The following is a 19,552-nucleotide window of genomic DNA, read 5'->3' on the forward strand; positions in this document are numbered from 1 at the left end:
AGCACGATATCCTTACTGGATCCTAAGGGTCCTGCAGAGGCTCTAAAAGGGTCTTTCTAGCTTCCTGGGAATCAACCATATTATTTAGTCACTCAGACACCTACATTTATAACTCAGTGTTTAGACTGATCACACATAGTGTGACAGCAAGTTCATAAACTTGGAATTACCACATCCTCATCCACCCAATTGAGTTTTTCTTTCTGTAAGCATAATCATACAGAGAATATAGCTCATCAGTGAAGTAATCTAATTTTAATAGTTGTTCCCGTTTATTAGGAATATTCCTCATATTAATCTGTTTACAAACAGAGCCTGAGTGCATACAGTGGAGAAGACTGACCGCAGAGAGGTGAAAGGGAGTCTGCAGTCTGTTTTAACACATCCATACTGTTCTTTCCCCTTATGTGCATGTAAGAGGTGGAGCTCTGCCAAAGGAATACTGTTTCACTACAACAGTGATGTTTTTGCTTGCACTGTAGCAATGCCAAAGAAGAAGTTAATGGTTCTAACAAGAAATCAGAAACATACAATGATGAGAAGAACTCCCCCTTTGTAAACTTTTGCATCAAAGCCATAGTAACCTCGTTAAACCCAAAGGTATGTAATAATTAAAAGGCACTTACCACCATCCTGGTGTGAGAAACTCTGTGAAGGGAAAAAATAATATATTTGGTTAAACCTTTTATATTTTGGATATAATTTGCTTGAAATCTTGATTTTTATGCTAGGCTTGCTTTTATGGTTCTTTGTAATTTCTTTGTACTGGAGATGGTGACTCTTCAGTTTTAGGTGCCATTAGAGGCTGAGGGAGAGGGATAAGGTGTAACTAAAAGGAGAAAGCTGCTGTTTGTTGCAGGGTGTAATGTTCAGAAGTGGCTTTTGTGGCAAATCCCACCATCTCTGGTTGCCACTGGGAGCAGGAAAGGTTGAATGCCCTTCAAGATCCTGCTGACATCTTTCAATGGGGCCAAAGGCTCACATTGTTTCCCTGCAGATAAGCTAGGGAGATAGACTCTCAAATCCCTCTTGAAGAAAAGCTGGAGTGGGAAGGGGAAATCCAAATAACCCAGACAAAATAGATCTGACACCTCTATATCTTTTCTACTCTTGTTTGTCCTGGTTTGAGCTATGTGCTCTGAAACTGCCCTCAGTCTTCCCACAAATGTATGAATTATAACTACTACTTTCAAACAGTGCTAGGAGTCTACCTTGGTTTCAATCTGTGAATAACTCTATTTTTTTAATACCTTTTGCAAGTTGTCGAAGGATTTCTCAGTCTCCTTTAGTTTCTCCAAAATGATTTGTTCTTTGGCAGATATTTGGGATTCCTCACTTTCTAATTTCTGTATTTCTTGTTCCAGCCTGTGGAAGACATACAGACATGCACATACACACAAAAAAAACCCATGTAAAAAATATTTCAGTGAGCCATAGTTTCCTAGGTATTAATTAGCATTTCAAATGTCATCAGTAGCAACTTCCACTCTTATTATTCACAACTGCTTTCCTAACACATGATGGACACGTGAACTATTTGTAAAACAGATCTATTTCAAAGAAAAACAACAATTCTTTTATTACCCACTTCTGCAAAAGCAGGTACAAATTAACTAAAAATTTATCACAGTATCTCTTCATCCCAATCCCTGTTACATCTCTCAGATAAACACCTTCGTTTTAGAAATCACAGTATGGGACATAACCACAATTATGCAGTAATAATTAGAGGAATAGGTGTCTTCCTATGCTTCCATATTCCAGACCACAAAACTGGAAATAGCTGTTGGAAGCTAACAATCCACCATTTGTTAGGCATTTCTCTTGAACCAGTACTTTCCCCAGTTCCAACAATAACACTTTGGGATATCCATCCATTCTTTCTATGGATACCGCATGAAACTGGGAGCCCCAGAAGATTCAGGTAATGAAATACACAGGCTGCTCAGGAAAAAAAACAACTTATTTTACTAGACCGTAAGCACTGAGGGTTCCCACTTGTCTTGTCATGACATAATGGCACACCTTCCTTAAGCTGAGTTGATTGTGACTTCGGGGACACTTAGGATTAGATTCTCCATTACTTTAACACAAACCTCCTTTTATCGACAAGATTTATGCAGGCACAGAAACATTACCTCTCTCTATTTTCATGTATACCACGATTTTTAGTTTCTCACTTTTGAAAAAAATAATAATAAAAAAGAAAGAAATTAAAAAATCTGTAATATGAGCTAGGATGAATACTTAAGAGCAGGGATAGCTACCTAAAACTCTCTTCGCCTATATAAAGAGCTGTAGCTGCTCACAGCTTGTTGGACCATATTTCTTTGAATGCAACAGACCAGCACTGCCCAGTACCTTTGCTTCCCACAGCTGCTTGCTCCTGCCTTGCTGTCACACTTCTCCAGTGAAGTGAAGGGTCATGGCACTGATCCAAGCTAAAGGGACACATTTTTGCTCTTTTCCAGCCCTCCTCAGCACAGAACTTCAATAATGCTTGTTTGATCACAAGACAGAGAGCAAGGAGAAGGTGACAGTGAGCAGGTGGGGAGGAGGGAGGGCTGGATTGCTCTTTTCAAGGTCTTGACAGCTTGAGTGGTTTGTGAAATTCATGTGTCTAAATATAGATCTCAGGGCCTAACTTAAGGCACCCACCTGGGAAATTTTTCTCCACTTTCAAATTGTGCAAGGATGAAAGATGTGTGGCACTTGCTGAGAATGCTTTTCATTAGAGTGAGGCAAAAATGTCAGAGCCTGAAGTTACTGCAGATGGAAAAAGGCAGATTTTGCTCTCCTGAAGTAGGTGAATACTTAATTGTCTCAAATTCACAGTGGTTTGTCAAACTGCCATTTTTCTCTCTTAAAGGCAAACTCCTCATCTCCAAGTTGAAATGACTTAATTGCAATGATTTTAAAACGTTGGAAAGTACTGCTCCAAGCCACTTAATGTTTTCTTCAAATTAATATAAATTTTTTAAAAATGCAAAATATTTCATTTTGCTGAAATGGAATGATTTGAAATAGGATTAATTTCCCCCCCTTATGTTGTGATTCAGGGAGAAAGCTTTAAAAAAAATACTGTTTCATCTTCACCCTTCTTTCCAGGAAATGTTTTAAAATACCTAGTGAAGTGAAAAAATAATTTCAGTGAGGTCAGCCACTGCCATGCTCCTACTTAATGAATTCAGAAGTCAACAGGAAGGTGGCTTCTTTTCCTTCCCTATCCCTTGGAACGATTAGTTTATCCACATAAATTTTACCTTGCCAATAAAGACATTTGAAATATTCTGCCATGCTGTCTGGTGAAATTATATGGTGGGGCTGGGTGAGTAGGGGTTTACTGGTATGTTTCTTTTCTTCCCAGGTGAATCACTCAGCAGTTTCAGGATACTCTGTAGCCTGGTACGTTTTTCTGGTTACATGACCCAGGATGAGACTGGAAAATGGGAGTGCATAGAAATCAGCAACAACAAAATACAGGGGAAGAAATAAGTCCTTTTTCTTGCAAATGAACCGGACTTTAATAATTAATGAAAATGAAAACACTGTAAGCATACCTGGTGTTAAGGCATCATTTGATGTCAGTAAGGTTATAAGCAAGCAGACTCCTTACAATATGTGTGATCATAAATACACCACTTTTGCGCACCAGCTCAAAACTGTAGAAGCTTTGTCATTAACTGTTTGGTGTTGCAGAGAACATTTGCTTCTAGTGCGTGCACATGTGCAGTTGCACACCTAGCATTCGTGGCAGTCTGCTCTCACTGATAAAGTGAGTTTGAGAAAAGCAACATGAGGTTACCCTGTTTTGACAACATACTTGTGTGGTTGGTTGTTGTTGTTTGGTTGGTTGGTTTGTTTTTGTTTTGTTTTGTTTTTCCCTGAATCCTTTCCTTGTTCCTTTCATAAATGGTATTAACAAAAACTTACTAAAAAGGAAAGGGATGGAGACAGAGCTGCCAGGATTTAGAAGCTTGAGTGAGGTTGGTAAGGACACAGTTTTCCTATGTGACACTGAGTAAGAATGCATATACAAACTCACTCCATAGGTGCAAAATGCCCTTTTTCCACTTGAATCAGTGCAGGTAGAATGAGTCTGCCAGGCTTTGTGTGGAAAGGGTCTGAATTCCTAATCATGGCAGGAGAAATACAGATTATTCAGCCAGAAGGTACCTGTTACATATAACAGGGGTCCTATACCTAGCAGTAATAACCATAGGAGGCTACTTTAGACCTTCTTGCTTGATTTTATGTCACTCTGGTGTGTTCTCTCTACACTTAAAAGCTGCTGAGGTAACAGCAATACTCAAGACACAGGTTCCATGTGAAGTGTTGTATATATTAATCAACAAATCACCTAGGCATCACAGATCTCAGTGGACCTACAGCCTTCATCACTTCCTTTGGGCTGCTTTTTACATAGAGCTCAGCAATGCAAAACTTAAAATCATAATTCAAACCAAAGGTTGCTTTGTAACCCTTCTTCTTCTAGTGAGCTACGTATCATTAGAATTGCTGAGTGAAAAGGAGAACTGCCTGTTGTTTAGTAGCAAGAGGCAACAGAGACATGCAAATTTGGGCTGAAAAAACAAAATGCAATAATATCACATCTGTTTTGAGCAATATGCTATAAAATGGTTTAAACAGTAATAAATCCATTCAGAGTGCACACATGCATTTACAAAGTGGTCACATTCTTCCTGTGTAAACCTGTTAAATATTCAATAATGTCCTTCCAGCCCAGTTGAAAAAGGATGTGCCTTAATTGTTATTTGACACCTGGCAAGGAAACTTTATAATTCCCATGTTCCTGGCTTCTTAGCAGATTTCAGTTGGCATTTGAAAGACAACCACAACAATAGAGCCAGTTAAATAAATAACTACAATTTTAGGAGTCCTGTAGGGAAAAAATAAGGAAGAAAATGGAGATCCAGATGAGGCAGAAGTAGTGCAAAAAAGCCTATTAGTATTGCTCCTTATTGGCCACAGCAGTTCCCTGATCACTGGGACTTGCTAAACTGTTTATACAAGGAATAAAAACAGGTCAGGGAGTCTGAAATTGCTTTGGCAGGAGCATATTATTTGAGTGGATGAACACAGAGCCCCATTTTCCTGAAAATCACAGAAGCAAACAGGGGAGATTTCACCACTCAGAAAGCCAAACCTGCCTTGCTGCTAGTCTGTCTGCCCTGCTGCTTCCTTTAAGGACCCTTCCACCTGAGGGTAGAAAAGGATTTTTAGGAGAGTTGAGAAGAGCTGTCCCTGTAAGCCTGGTGATACTCCTGCTCGCATTAATGGTGCTTTCCCACTATGGAGAGGCAGAAAACAAACAGCAGAAGCAATGCTGTCTCTCCGACAGCATTTTGCTGTTGTTGGGAAGCACCCTGATTCCTTGGTTAGTAAGACTGAGACTCACAGGAGAAGAGACTTCAGGAAGTCCCTAGCCTAACCTTCTGCTCCAAGCAAGTTCAACCATGAGATCAGACTAGGGTGCTCATGGTTTCTTCCATTTGGGGCTTTAAAATCCCTAATGATGGGGGAAATAAATTAATTTTTAAGGCTACTCACAGGCATTCTCTTTTATAGTCACAGCTATCAGACATCATGAACCGCAAAATTCAGACCAGTGCCATTTGGTACTGCAGGGCAACAAGATGCACCAGCCTGCTAAAGGAAGTCTGATCTGAATGTTTTGTGGGATTTTGACCAAACCAGGTGGCCACATGAGTGTAGGAAAGGGGAACAGTGCAGTTTCTGAGACGACTGGAGGGAAAAGCAGCAAATAAACTCTCCCACAGAAATGCTGGGGTCAGGGACCAAAGGAGTTGTCAGGCACCACAAAAGACTTCAATTTAAATGATGAAAAAGGAGAGTTAAGAAGGGAGAGCTAAGAGCTGAAGAGATAAGAGAGGTTTGGTGCTGTAGTGTGTTTATATGTGCATTTACATTTACCACTCAGGAACCAGCAAACATTATCTTGGGATATAGGGCACTGTTTTGTTCTGCAGCCTGAAGGTGATGAATGCACATTCTCTAGGTGAAGGATTTCCTCTGTTTCCCATGCTAAGATGTCGAAACCCACAGACTTGGATGGTCATTTTCCTCTTTGATGAATGGCAGAAACTATTCTGGAACAAGGTGGCTTTACCCAGACCCCAGGAGGGACCCCGAGCACTCACACCGCTGATGCAGAGTCACCCTGGTTTGCAACAGGAGCACACACAAATCCCAAGTAAGAACATAGTAGAACTCTGCCTGAAGAGAACAGCCTCTGTCCAGCTAATCAGCTCTAGCAGACGACTGATTTCTAGAGATACCTTCAGTTGGCTCTGCAGGTTTTAGTTTTTCAGGGTGGGGTGGTGATGGCATTATAAACAGGGACAATAGCTGCGGGTTTATGGACCAGTTTTTTTAGCCGGTACTGGCTCTGCATGCTGGGTAGCACCTGAGAAATACTCATTTCTGCAGTGAAGACAGAAATGCGATAGAAGTTATGTCTGCAGCAAACATGCTTACATGTCACTGGAAAAAAACCCCACAACTATTAATCAGCGCAACTAAGGAAAATATACAAGTATTCAGAACTTAAGAGGAAAACAGGAAAGACCTAATCAGAGTAAACACTCAAAGGGAAAAGGTGACGGATGTGTATGTAGAGTCGCGGACGGCTCAGCTGTAAACTGATTATTTTGCCATTGCTTGACTGATACCTTAAATCAACAATCAAGTGCAAAAGAGCACTGGCAAAACTCCTCCATCCCACTGGCCTCTCATTCCCACTTCTTGGACACTTCAAAGGTTTTTGGGGCAGCAGAAGGCCTGTTAGGAGTGAGTGACTTTGAATCGGGGTAGGGAAAGTGTCACCCCTGTAAGATCTTGGTTTCATTTAGGCTCTTTAAACAAGCACAACTAGAGAAGATATGGGGAACTGTACCCCAAATCCTAGTTCAGCACCTAAGCCCTTGACATGCTTCCTATACTCATATCAACTGCTAAGCACCAGCAACCTGTCTGTAAACCAACATGCCCAAGAAGCTGGAGCTGAAACCTACATGCCACAGCCATGAACAGTGCTCTTCATCTGCTGTAGGGGAGGGGGAAATCACTGACTGATACTTAAGTTTAACTTCCACATTGGTTTAGCTTTCTTAGCCAAAGCTGGTAATTGCACCAAAGCCAGTTGGACTATTTGTGGTTGTCACGTGTACCAGCACACAGCCCATTCTGATGGCAAAAAAACCTGCTTGATTTCAGTTCTGTTGCAGGATCTGAAATGGAATTTCAGAGCTGAGTAATTCAATGCCACTTAGTTTAGTCCTTCTGCAGAGCTCATCCTTTTTGAATGCCTCACCCTCAAAGAAGAAAGCTGGCAGTGCACATCTTATGATTTCCAAAAGGCTGTTGTTTACAGTGTGCAGCTGATAATCAAGAGCAGAAAACTTAATTAGCATATTTGAAAAGGAAAAACCTCTGTGCCTTGAAGGACTAGGAATACATTATCACCAATCAATGCTTGGAAGTGAGATTCAGGGACAATACTGAATGAGTTGCTTTGGTAATCTGTATGAATCTTCCTGAATACACAGGAAAGGAAACCATTTCCTTCACTAAGCAAAAGTCGCATCCCAGTACCAGCTGATAAACTTGGGAAGAGAGGAAAAACTCTCTATACTTCCCTTTGCTGTTTGAAGTAAATGTGTGTACATATATGTATAGGAACAGAGCTATATACTGATATTTTAAATCTGTCTGGTTTAGGACCAGGTTAATCTCTGCTAGGTTAGACAAACAAGCATTGGATATAGGATTTCTTGAGCTATATATGATGAGGTGTAAAACCAATCAATGATTACCCTAAGTGAGTTAGTAAAACATTGCCCGTTCCAGGTCTAGAAGGTTTAGTGTTGAGGTAACACAAATGCTACAGCATGGAATTGCAGAAGTTACACAATTGAGTTCCTCTCCTTGGCAAAGCAACACCATGTTCATGTTTTAATTTTTGTTGATGGTTTGCCTGATGCAGCATTAAATCTCCTAAGTATGAGAACCTCCAGCATTCCTTGAAGTCCAGTTGGACCGACTTTTTCATGACCTGCTTTTTCTCTATTTTAGAAGCATGTTATCTCATTCTTCTCTCTCAGCATCTTCTCCCCAGGTCACCTGAAAACACAACTACTTGCCCCCATGGCATTTACAGTCCACACTTTTTTGTGGCCTTTTACAAGCATGAGTTTTCCAGGGCCAAATTCTTCCAGTCTACTTCAAATGGGCGATCTCACCCAGCCCCTCTGAGATTGCAACCTTAAGAACATCCAACTGATTCAGAAGAGGGCAAATCCCTGGCTGGAAATCAGTGCATCACTATGCCTTGGATGCTTGCCCTTATAAGGGTGGAGGAGCACATGGCTTGACCCTCCTTTGGGAAATGGAAGGGAAACAAGAAAAAAATAGAAAAAAAAACCAGCCCTGTTTGAACCCAGTCCTCTGGCCAGTGACCAATGAGGTGAAAGAGTGAAGTCTACTTATTTTCTCCCTGTTTGCTTGTATTTGGATCTTAAATCTCCCTTTTGTGCTCCTGACCAGGCTCCAGGCAGGACCTAGCAGATCAGAGTGTGTCCTTGTATTTCCCTCACCATCCAAGTGAAGACCCTGATAGCTTAACCTGCTCTGGCAGAGTCTGGCTCTTGAATCATCCAGCTCTTGGAGCACTTGTGCTTAAATAAAATTGCACAGATGTCCCAGCTTCTCGGCCCAGCCTTGTGAGATTAAAATGGATATTCAGGCTCCTCCTGGTGCAGCTGGGTTTTGTCTCTTCACCATTGCTATTGTTTTCTTCTCCCCTCTCCTACCCAGAGAGACAGCAAGCCTCCTGCCTTTGAAGCCTTTTGTTCCAGTGTCTAAAACATTAAAATAAAGTAAATTAAGTGAGCACCACTACTGATATAAAATGCTCAGGCTGCACAAAACCAGACAGACAGCTGTCTGTATCTGGACTGATGCACCAGAAAAAATATGGGACTTAAACTGCAAGTACAAGGACTCGTCATCTGTGATTCACTGGCCATCACCTGTTTGGATGGCAGAAGAGAGGCAGGGAAAATAAAATAGCCATCTGAGAGTGGACACTTTTGCTGTACTTGGTAACTGGAAGGTGAAGGTGCAAAGATTCAAGGAAGACACTGAAGCCTGCAGAAACTTGCTTACTGTCCCACAGCTTTAAATAAGCTTTGCAGGACAAACACAAGGAGAGGTGTCCTTAGGATGCCTGAGGACACACAGTGTAGCAGACACACCAGAGCACAAGGGACAAATATGCCCATGTGGCTTCCTGTCCTGAAATCCTCTTCCCTTCCCAGGCTTTGCATTGCTCCTGTTGTTGAGGTGTGCTACAGTGGACTGGATGGGCACCTGGACCACCAGGAATAGGCTCCAGAAAGGCCACAATGATTATGGTGAAACCCAGGGTAGGAGGCCACGCGTTAGAAGATGCGGTCCAGCTGAAGGAGTGTCACACATGCAGTTGGCCCAGCACATCCCCGTACACGGCAGCACACACCCAGAGACTAGAAAAGCAACAGAGGTGAAGAACAGCTGGCTGTCAGATAGCAGCTATGCACATGAAAATTCATTCAGGTTTAGCAGCAGATGCCAGCAGTTCAGCTGTACAGTGGAATGAATTATTTATATCTTGGGAGAGGTCCAAGAAATGGAGGGAGAGCAACTGGGGGGAGGGGATGACTGCTGAGTGCTTGTTCTTCCGTGGTGCAGCAGTGACGGCTACTGCAGCACTATCCAGATGTGTGACCAGAATGGAGCTGTGACCTTGTGCAGCATCCGTAGTGTACAGTCTGCCAAGCAGGGAGGATGTTTTTGTGCAATTCCTGTACATACCAGTGTGCTGGAGATATACATGCAGCTACCTAGCAGCACGTAGAGGGAAAGCAGCAAGTCTGGAAAGACTGTGAGTTTTATCTCCACCTTATTTTTAATGAAGCAAAAAAAAAAATAAACTAAAAAATTACTAAAAGTATTTGTCCTGAAGAGATTTTAGCCTCCTATGTACAGAGTGGGAATACTCTTTTTGTCCTTAATTTACAATGTCAGCTGAAAGATGAGTTGCTAAGGGTCATGGGGAGCTCAGGGCAAAGCATGTCACCAAACTTACACCCCTCCAGTTGCAGCAGAATGGCCACGAGGATACCCTAGCAGGCAGCTGCTACAAGGTGGGCCTTGTAACCTCTGGGTTAAGTGGCTGTCCACAGAAGACACTAAAGACAGACACTGGCTGTTCATTTTCTATCTTTATTGAAAATTACAGCTGCTTCCAGAGAGGCTGCAGCAGAAATGCAATAAACTGCAAACTCCAAGTGCAAGCAGTACTGCATTGAAAAGGAAAACACATGTGATGCTGGGTTTAAATGTAGTGCTGTTAGCTAGGGCTGGAGTGGGTGTGTTGTCTTCTGGCTGGACCTCAGGTCACTGCCACTTCTTCCTCAACCATCTGCTCCGGCCTCCTGCCCTAGGACTGCAACACCTGATGAGGTGCCCTCTGTGCTCCTCCCTGCTCTTCCCAGGGAGCTGATGAGGATCTAATTTACCAAGCCTTGTGGAGAGCAAGGTGCTCCTGTCCCTCTTGGTCACCCATGGGCAACTGAAGTGAAGGGCAAGGTCAGAGGGGACAGTGCAAGAGGAGTGACTGGTAGAGCTCCAGGACATTAGGATGTCCTGGTGGTTACCCAGAGAAGTGCTTGGGGACATTGCAACACTTGTCTGCTCCTCAACAGTGGAGCTCTCCTGTACCTGAAGTGCCCAAAGGACATGTTCTTGCAGCAAGTGAACTGATCACAGTTTTTTCTGTGGAGTACAGGAGTCAAGAGCAGACACTGGATAGTGCCTTAGAAGCATGACAAGTTTTCCCAACTTGCCCTGAATCCAGCTTTGCTCTCTTGAGCTGCTCAGCCCTGCCTCCTCTGCTTTTAATGCTTCTGGCAGCATCTGTTATCCCTCCAGCCTTGTAAAACAACCATAGCTACATGCTCACACCAGAGATAAATGCTGCTGTGACTTGCTGTCAGTTTCAGGTAATCAGAGACCTACAGGTTCCCTTGATCTAACCCTAGCACACTAGTTCAGTTTTCTGTTAATACAGTGTAGAAGACCAGAAGACAAGAATACCATGTTATAAACCAGCCTTGTCCATCTCCTTTATGATTCCTCCACCTCTTCTCTTCCCTCTTCTACCTCCTCTTCCTACTGCTTGCTGCAACCTCTCTCACTCCTGTGCTTGGTTCTTGGTGGATCCTGTCCCTTCGTTACCCTTCGCTGTGCCCCATGTCTTTCCTTCTGGAATCTCCTGGCCCCTCCTGCCTTGGTGAGACTCCCCTGCTCTGCACAGCCAGTCTCCATTCGTTACTTTTCAAATCACATAATTTCCTTTCCATTATCCCCACTTGTACTATACAGAAAAGGGGAAAATCTTAGAATACGCTGCAGCTGATGAGAACAGCAACACTCCAATGGAAGGAGTGTATGTATGCTGACACTGCATGGTTTATATATAACATTGCATTTCATTATGTATATAATGTAACATGTATTACATTACATAACTGTAATTCACTAAAAATTATCACTCATTTTCTGGTGCATTTCTGCTTGTCAGAACCACTGGGAAATGATGATACTGGCTGCACAAATGCAGCCATTTATGTCGAGAGATGCCTGACCATGCTATCAACAATGAACATCTTAGTACAATGCGATTCAATCTGTATATAGAACTTGCACCTAGAAAGGCCTGGGCAAAAGTTTATGAGGCCCCAAGAGCTGAAAGAGCTAATAGGTTTTTGGAGACATATTTCTGGAAACAGTAATACTTTTTTTCCCCCTTACATCTTGCCCTCAGTTATATCTGTGGTTCTTTTGCTCAGAGAAGAGTGAAGTCTGAAGGATGATGCAGCACGGGCTGTGAGCTGTGGGCTGTGCTGATCTGCAGCTCTGACCACCCCAGGTGCACCAGGGACCTGGGATGTGCATTGCTCAGCCCCTCCAGAGAAGGGGACACCCAGAGAAGCTGTTTTGACAGTGCCATACAAATACCAGCAAGGATACCTATGTCCAAACTTTTGGAGGGAAAAAATCAGCCCAGCAGAAAGTTTGACATTTTATAGAGTCAGAAACTTGACCTAACAGAAAGATCTTATCTGTAGCCAATCTACATACATAAAGTTTGTGCTGCTAGTTTCCCCCTTCTGATATTTTTTCGGAACTGCATTTTCCCCCTCTTGTGCAGCTTGCAGTGACAATTCTTTCTATTTGTCTTGGACCAAAGATTATGGGTTTTTTCAAGCTCAAGGATATAAATATTTTTGATGTAAATATTATTCTTCCTCTGATGTAGCTATTACTTAGATTGCCTGGAATGAAAGCTAATACAATATAGCAGTGGTTACACCAGTGTTTGCTTGTTTCTCAGCAGTGCCACATGGCTCACAGCAAACTCAAGATCCTTGTTAAGAAAAATAGTAGAACTGTGAGACTAAAGAATCACAGACATTTCTGATTTTCTGGCTGTGTTGATAAGATGCAGAAGTTCTTTATTGCCATGTAGATGTGCACCAAGGTTTCACTCTGGGACTCACTGCAAGTGCTTGTATTGGAACAGGTTAATAGTGATGAGTAACGGTCCATGATTGAAACAGATAAGGAAAGCAGAACTTTGGGAGGAATTCATGGTCAAACAGATAAAAGAAGAAACAGAACCTTGGGAGGAACCTGGCATTTGCACAAGCCACAGCTGTAGTTTGTTCAGTTCCCATCATTAGAGAAGGGACAGTGGCTGCACAGAAAGGGCAGCCAAAAGACCAGAGAGGTAGGAGAAGACAGATGAAGTTAACACCTGAGGGGGCATCATGGACCCCAGACCCAATTGGTTGCACATGTGTGTTTGCCTCATGTGATGTAACCCGGGCAGGACGACTTGTGACTCAGGGTGGCCCCTGTGCCAGGACTCCAGCCCCCTGCTAAGGGTATAAACTGGGATTCTCCTGAGGGCACTGGGCTAGTGCACAACCAAGGTCACAGCTGCCTCCCTGGGGACACCCACGTAAAGTGCTGCACCTGCAGACTGCCTCTTGCACCACACGATGCTGCACCTGGGACTGTGGGCCTGCTTCTCTGTTGGGTCTGTATGTATAAACTTTGATGACGAGTGTCACTTATGCTTCTCCGTAAGTAATTAGTAGCTTAATAAATTGCATGTGCTTATCTTATCTGTGTGTTCATGTGTCTCCCCTTTGAGCCACTAAAGGAATCCCCAACCCCACTCTAAAACAATGTTGTATTTCTTCTAAAGGAATTATTTGAAATTATGCACTGAGCTACACTATACCTGTGCTCTCATTGAATAGCATGATACTCTATCTCTCAATATGCCTGCCTCAGTTTCTCTCTGCTTTTCTCTCTGATTCAACTGCTTTTCTCTCTCGGTTTTGCAGGCCCAGGCCTGAAGTACAAAGATTCCCATGAGAAAGGAAAAGGCCTAGCAAAGTCTGAGCTGGTAACAACCTTGGAAGGTGCAAACAAAGGCCAAGTTGATGTTCATAACACCAGCTGCTCTCCGGTGTTGAAGAACACAGAGCCCAACCCGGCCTAAAACAGAGATAACGTAAGAACCAACAGATAAACAAAGGACTTTGCTTCGTGGGAACAAGGCCTTAATGAATTTTTCTACTGCTTTCCTTTTATTCTCCAATGAGAGATGTTGGAGGTATGGCTAATGGTTAAATGACAGCAGTCAATCCACTTTATTCTATAAAAGCCTGGTCCCATCTTTGATCGGGGGACTTCCCATACACTTTCCCAGGAGGTTGCTGGATCTTCTCCTCTCCAGTGGGGACACCTGCCAGAGAGACAGATTCTTCAGAATTATGATCCACTCAGGGACACCCACCTGTGGCCTGGCAAGGGTGAGAAATAGTAACTCTTTCACTGTCTTTAGTTGTAAACGTTAAGTAATCTTCATCATTAAGTTTAAGACTGTAGAATCCTTTAAGATTAATAAGTAATGTTCTAGCCCTGGTATAGAATTTGATAATAAGTAAGTTGCCAGCATTTTAATGGTTAACCTTCATAGTTTGATCTAACTATAAGTAGTAAAATTCACTGCTAAGAGACCCTTTGCATTCTAAATTCAGCTTCTGTTCTGATCTCCCAGTTTCCCTGTGCTTTTGCTGTACTTGTGCCTTCTGCTTTAAGGAGTTAAGACCCCATTGTTATATGCAGTAAATCTTGATCTGTGCAGATACATTGGGTGTGCCATCCTGTCCCATTCGGGACAACTGGCATAGTCAGCAGGATGCCTTAAGGTCCTGCAGGGTCCGGGAAGGATCCTTCAGGATCACGATGGCAGATTGTGTTGTAAAACAAGTTCCGGGCTTAACCAAGTTTCTTAAGAGGCACAACATACAGACTGAATCTAACGACTCTCGGTCAGAAGCCAATGGTGTAACTGAGAGAACATTTTAACTAAAATGGGTAAGAACAGAGGCTCGTTAAAGGATGCAAAGGGAAAAGGTGTAATAGGTAGTATGTCAGGAATTTGCTTAACAGCTGCAGGGCAGTGGAAAGAACTAGCTCTCAAAATAGTTACTAATTTGAAACTAACAGAAATGTTTCAAAGTTTGCAATCAAAACAAGAACTGAAAGACATCACAGTAAGGTATAATCGATTGGAGGAGAATGTGGAATTCAGGATGCTGAAAGCCACTAACCCTAGAGGTGTGAGACAAGTCCGAAAAATAATAACATCACCAGAGGACTGGGATGGTGATATCTGGGAGAGCTTAGATCTTGAGGAGGAGGATTACGAGGAGGACAAACGGCTTTCTCTGCCAGCTCCAGCCTCTTCCCGAGCAGCAGAGACCGATTCCGCTGCTTCCAGAGCGAGTGCGGTTACCGGGGGCTTTCCCAAAACTGCTCCTCCTGGTGCCTCCTCCACTGCTGCAGCAAGTGCTGCTGTGGCTGCTGCTGCTCCTGTCACAGGCACCGCTCCTGCTGCTTGTCTAATGCCTGTTGCTGCTCCCCCTGCCTCTTCCCCTGTACCGACTAAACTTTTGCATCCCGAAGAGGGGGAGGAAGCAGAACTAAAAACGAGACCTGTAATCACAGCTGAGGTATCAGAAAGGCTGCAAGGAGGACAGAGGAGAACTGCAGTTAAGAGCGCACCTTGCGATCCTCTGCAGATACCAAAATTACAGGATAGATATGGGGGGCAGCCAGGAGAAACAGTAACTCTGTGTTTATGGAGAGGGTGCCTTTCTGGAGGAGAACCAGTAATGCTAGGTAACAATGAAGCCAGAAGGATTTGGGATCCAGCAGTCCAGTTAAATCTTGGTCCTGATCCTGACAACCATCCTTATTCTCTCACTAATCGAGTTGCCTATTTGGATGGAGGAAGAGATCCACAGGACAGAGGAGAACCAACTGTTACACCCATTCATTCACTCGATGGTCTGTTAACTGCTATTACAAGGGCAGCCTGTGTACAGGCCATGCACAATCATGCTGACAGAGACACCCCAATCACTGCTGAGGTGAACCCTGATATGATAAAGCCTCTTTTCAGGGGTGCCCCGGCAGACCTAAAAGGTTATTTAGGGAGGTGCAAAGATGGCACTAGAGCTGATCAGCTTCACAATCAGGGGTTACAAGCTGGTCAGATGGGACAGCCAGTTCCTATGTGGGCAGAATTTTTACATGATATAGTGGCTCATACAAGAGATACAGGCTGGTCAGATTCTAACAAGCAAGGTAAGACACCAGACAAAGCTTTAAAACATGAAGGGCAAAAATCCTTTGGACACCAGATGCAAGCTTGTACCTCCGCTCGTATGATAAGAGATGAAAAGAGTCCCCCTGAACACCAGAGCAACAGCACGAGCTTTGGAGGAAGGCACTATCCTTGGAACTACCCCCCCCACATTGTTAGATCAGCCCACAGCTCGCACAGCAGAAATGGTGGCTGCAATAGAACAGGCAGTAAAAGTAAGGAGAGAAAACAAAATATCCTAGAGGGGGTGGGAGAAACCCAGGTTTCCTCAAAGGGAGAGAAAAAAAGTGTAAGCACCAGGCAAACTTTAGGCCTTCTCATTCAATGTATTATGACCTGTCAGTGGTCTGATAAAGCAGGGCCTGACACTTATTTCTGGATTACTAATTGCCTTTAAAAACAGGCATGCTGATACTAAAACTACTGTTGCAGGACTTTGCCTCTGGTTCTCTGCACTTCCTACCCCAGACTATATACAAAGTGATAATGTATACTAAATATACCATGAGTTCACAATGGATTTTTCATTCTTTTCAAATGGGGTAACATGTTCGGCCTTTCCCCGCCGAGGCAGTTTTCTCTTTTCTTTTCTTTTACAGTATCCTACTGGATGGTGGAGGCAACTAGGCTTCAGCAAGAATCCTACGTCTGACACCATATGGCAAGCAGCAATGCAATGTTCCTGTTACTGTTCCAGACCCTGACAATGTTCCTCCAAATCTGTAGTCAAAAAACTCCATAATGGCCGTGGTCTCAAGCTTACATTAAGTATACTGGAAGCATAGGGATATATGGAATCATAGCATCACAGAATGGTTTGAGTTGGAAGGGACCTTGAAGATCATCGAGTTCCAACCCCCCTGCATGCGCAGGGACACCTCCCACTAGATCAGGCTGCTCAGAGCCCCATCCAACCTGGCCTTGAACATTTCCAGGGATGGAGCTTCAACAACTTTTCTGGGCAGCCCGTTCCAGTGTCTCACCACCCTCACACTAAAGAATTTCCTCCTGATCTCTAACCTAAATCTCTTTTCTTTCAGTTTAAAACCACTACCCCTTGTCCTCTCATTACAAGCCCTTGTAACAAGTCCCTCCCCAGCTTTCCTGTAGCCTCCTTCAGGTACTGGAAGGCTTGAAGGGGGACTATGAGGTCCCCCTGGAGCCTCCTCTTCTTCAGGCTGAACAACCCCAACTCCCTCAGCCTGTCCTCATAAGAGAGGTGCTCCAGCCCTCGGATCATTTACGTGGCCCTTCTCTGATCATGTTCCAACAGATTCACATCTTTCTTATGTTGGGGGCACCAGAGTTGGACACACTACTCCAGGTGAGGTCTCACCAGGGCAGAGTAGAGGGGCAGAATCACCTCTCGATCTGCTGGACGTACTTCTTTTGATGCTGGCCAGGATGCAGTTGGCCTTCTGGGCTTCAATTGCACATTGGTGGCTCATGTTCAGCTTTTGGTCCACTAGTACTCTCAGGTGTTTTTCCACAGGTTTGTTCTCCAGTGTGACCTCCCCCAGCCTGCATTCGTGTCTTGGGTTACCTCGGCCCAGGTGCAGGACCCTGCACTTGGCCTTTTGAACCTCATGAGCTTCACCTGGGCCCATTTCTCCAGCTTGTCCACGTACCTCTGGATAGTACCCTGTCCCTCTGGCATATTAACTGCACCACCCAGCTTGGTATCATCAGCAAACTTGCTGATGGTGCTCTCAATGCCACTGCCAGTATGATTAATGAAGATGTTAAAGAATTCTGGTCCCACTACAGACCCCTGAAAGACACCACTTGTCACTGTCTTCCTTCTGGACTCCGAGCCATTAACCACTACCCTCGGGATGTGACCATCCAGCCAGTTCCTTATCTACTGAACAGTCCACCCATCAAACCCATATCTCTCCAATTTAGTGAGAAGGATGTTGTGGGGGACTGTGTCAAAGGCCTTGCAGAAGTCCAGATAGCTGACATCTACTGCTTTTCCCTGGTCATCTGATGCAGTCACTTTGTTGTAGAAAGCCACTAGGTTGGTCAGGCAGGATTTGCCCCTCGTAAAGCCATGCTGGCTGTCTTGGATCACCTCCTTGTCCTCCACATGCCTTAGCATGTCTTCTAGGAGAATCTGTTCTGTGATCTTCCCGGGCATAGAGGTGAGGTTGATAGGTCAGTAATTCCCAGGATCCTCTTTTCTACCCTTTTTAAAGAGGGGCATAACACGTCCCTTCTTCCAGTCACTAGGGACTTCACCTGACTGCCATGACTTTTCAAATGTCATGGACAGTGGTTCGGCAACTACATCCACCAATTCCTTCAGGACTCTGGGATGTGTCTCATCAGGTCCCATGGACTTGTATATCTTCAGGTTCCTCAGATGGTCACAAACCTTATCTTCACTTACAGTAGGAGGGACTTTGTCTCTCTGGTCTGCATCTTGTGGGCCATCAACATGAGAGTTGTGAGGAGAGGGATTGCCAGTGAAGATTGAAGGAAAAAGGTTGTTGAGAACCTCATCCTCCTCGTCGTCTGTTGTTACCAGTTCACCATGCGGCTCAGCAGGAGGGGTCAAGCTTTATTTAACTTTCCTGATTTCTTACACCTGGGGATTGAGACCTCTTGTGCCCTGTGGAAAGCATTTTTAAAGATCTGCCAGCTCTCTTCTGCTCCCTTTTCCCTGATGGCTGTTTCCCATGGGGTCCTATCTACTAAATTCTTTAAGACTCCTTTGTCCTTGAGGGCTGCTTCCCAAGGGATGCCATCAACCAGTCTCTCAAAGAAGTCAAAGTCTGCCTTCTGGAAGTCCAAGAAGGTAGTTCTATTGACCTCCCTCCTTATTTCCTGAAGAAATGAAAACTCCACCATCTCATGGTCGCTTTGCCCAAGACAGCCACGAATCTTCACATCTCCCACTAGTCCTTCTCTGTTCACAAACAGCAGGTCTAGTAGAGCGCCTTCATTAGTTGGCTTGGTCATCAGTTCTGTTAGGAGTTATCTTCCACACACTCTAAGAATCCCCAGGACTGCTTCCTGCCCCTGCCTTCTTGAAGCCCTCATGTATTTATAGACATTAATTAGATCCCCTTTCAGTCTTCTCTTCTCCAGACTGAAAAGCCTCAGGTCTCTTAGCCTTTCCTCATAAGGCAGGTGTTCCAGTCCTTTCATCAGCCTCGTAGCCTCCGCTGGACTCTCTCCAGTAGATCCCTGTCCCTCTTGAGCTGGGGAGCCAAGAACTGGACACAATACTCCAAGTGAGGTCTCACCAGGGCCAAGTAGAGGGGAAGAGAACCTTCTTCGATATGCTGGACACAGTCCTCCTAATACACCCCAACATACCACTGGCCTTCTTAGCCATGAGGGCACATTGTGGTCCCATGGATAACTTGCTGTCTACCAGGACTCCAAGGTCCTTCTCTACAGAGCTGTTCTCTAGCAGATCACCTCCTGAATTGTACTGGTGCATTTTCTTGTTCCTTCCCAGGTGCAGGATTCTGCATTTGCTCTTGTTGAATCTCATTTTAACTACCCTGATATCTGCTGGAAGACTTACACAGCCAGCCATTCACAGTCTAGGAGGTTCCTCCAGTGCATTGATGATAACTTCTTAATGCAAATGGTAGACAAGCCAACTAGAAGAGGAGCACTGCTGGATCTTGTACTCACCAACAAGGAGGGCCTTGTTGAAGCAGTGGTGGTCAATGGCAGCCTTGGCTGCAGTGATCATGAGATGGT

General features: G+C 44.1%; 1 protein-coding gene across 8 annotated transcripts in view; it reads right to left on the reverse strand.

Moving 5' to 3' along the window:
* The window catches only part of PALM2AKAP2 (PALM2 and AKAP2 fusion), a 285,217-nt gene that overhangs the window by 154,472 nt on the left and 111,193 nt on the right, over positions 1-19,552 (reverse strand). For all 8 annotated transcript variants that reach the window (XM_051642422.1, XM_051642428.1, XM_051642427.1 and 5 more), the window contains 2 exons: positions 1,251-1,365; positions 627-648 (listed from right to left, as the gene is read on the reverse strand). In XM_051642422.1, coding sequence (XP_051498382.1) covers positions 627-648; positions 1,251-1,365 — 137 coding nt within the window. The remainder of the gene's footprint in view (positions 1-626; positions 649-1,250; positions 1,366-19,552) is intronic.

The sequence above is a fragment of the Apus apus genome, chromosome Z, assembly GCF_020740795.1.
Source record: "Apus apus isolate bApuApu2 chromosome Z, bApuApu2.pri.cur, whole genome shotgun sequence".
In the NCBI taxonomy this organism is placed as follows: domain Eukaryota; kingdom Metazoa; phylum Chordata; class Aves; order Apodiformes; family Apodidae; genus Apus; species Apus apus.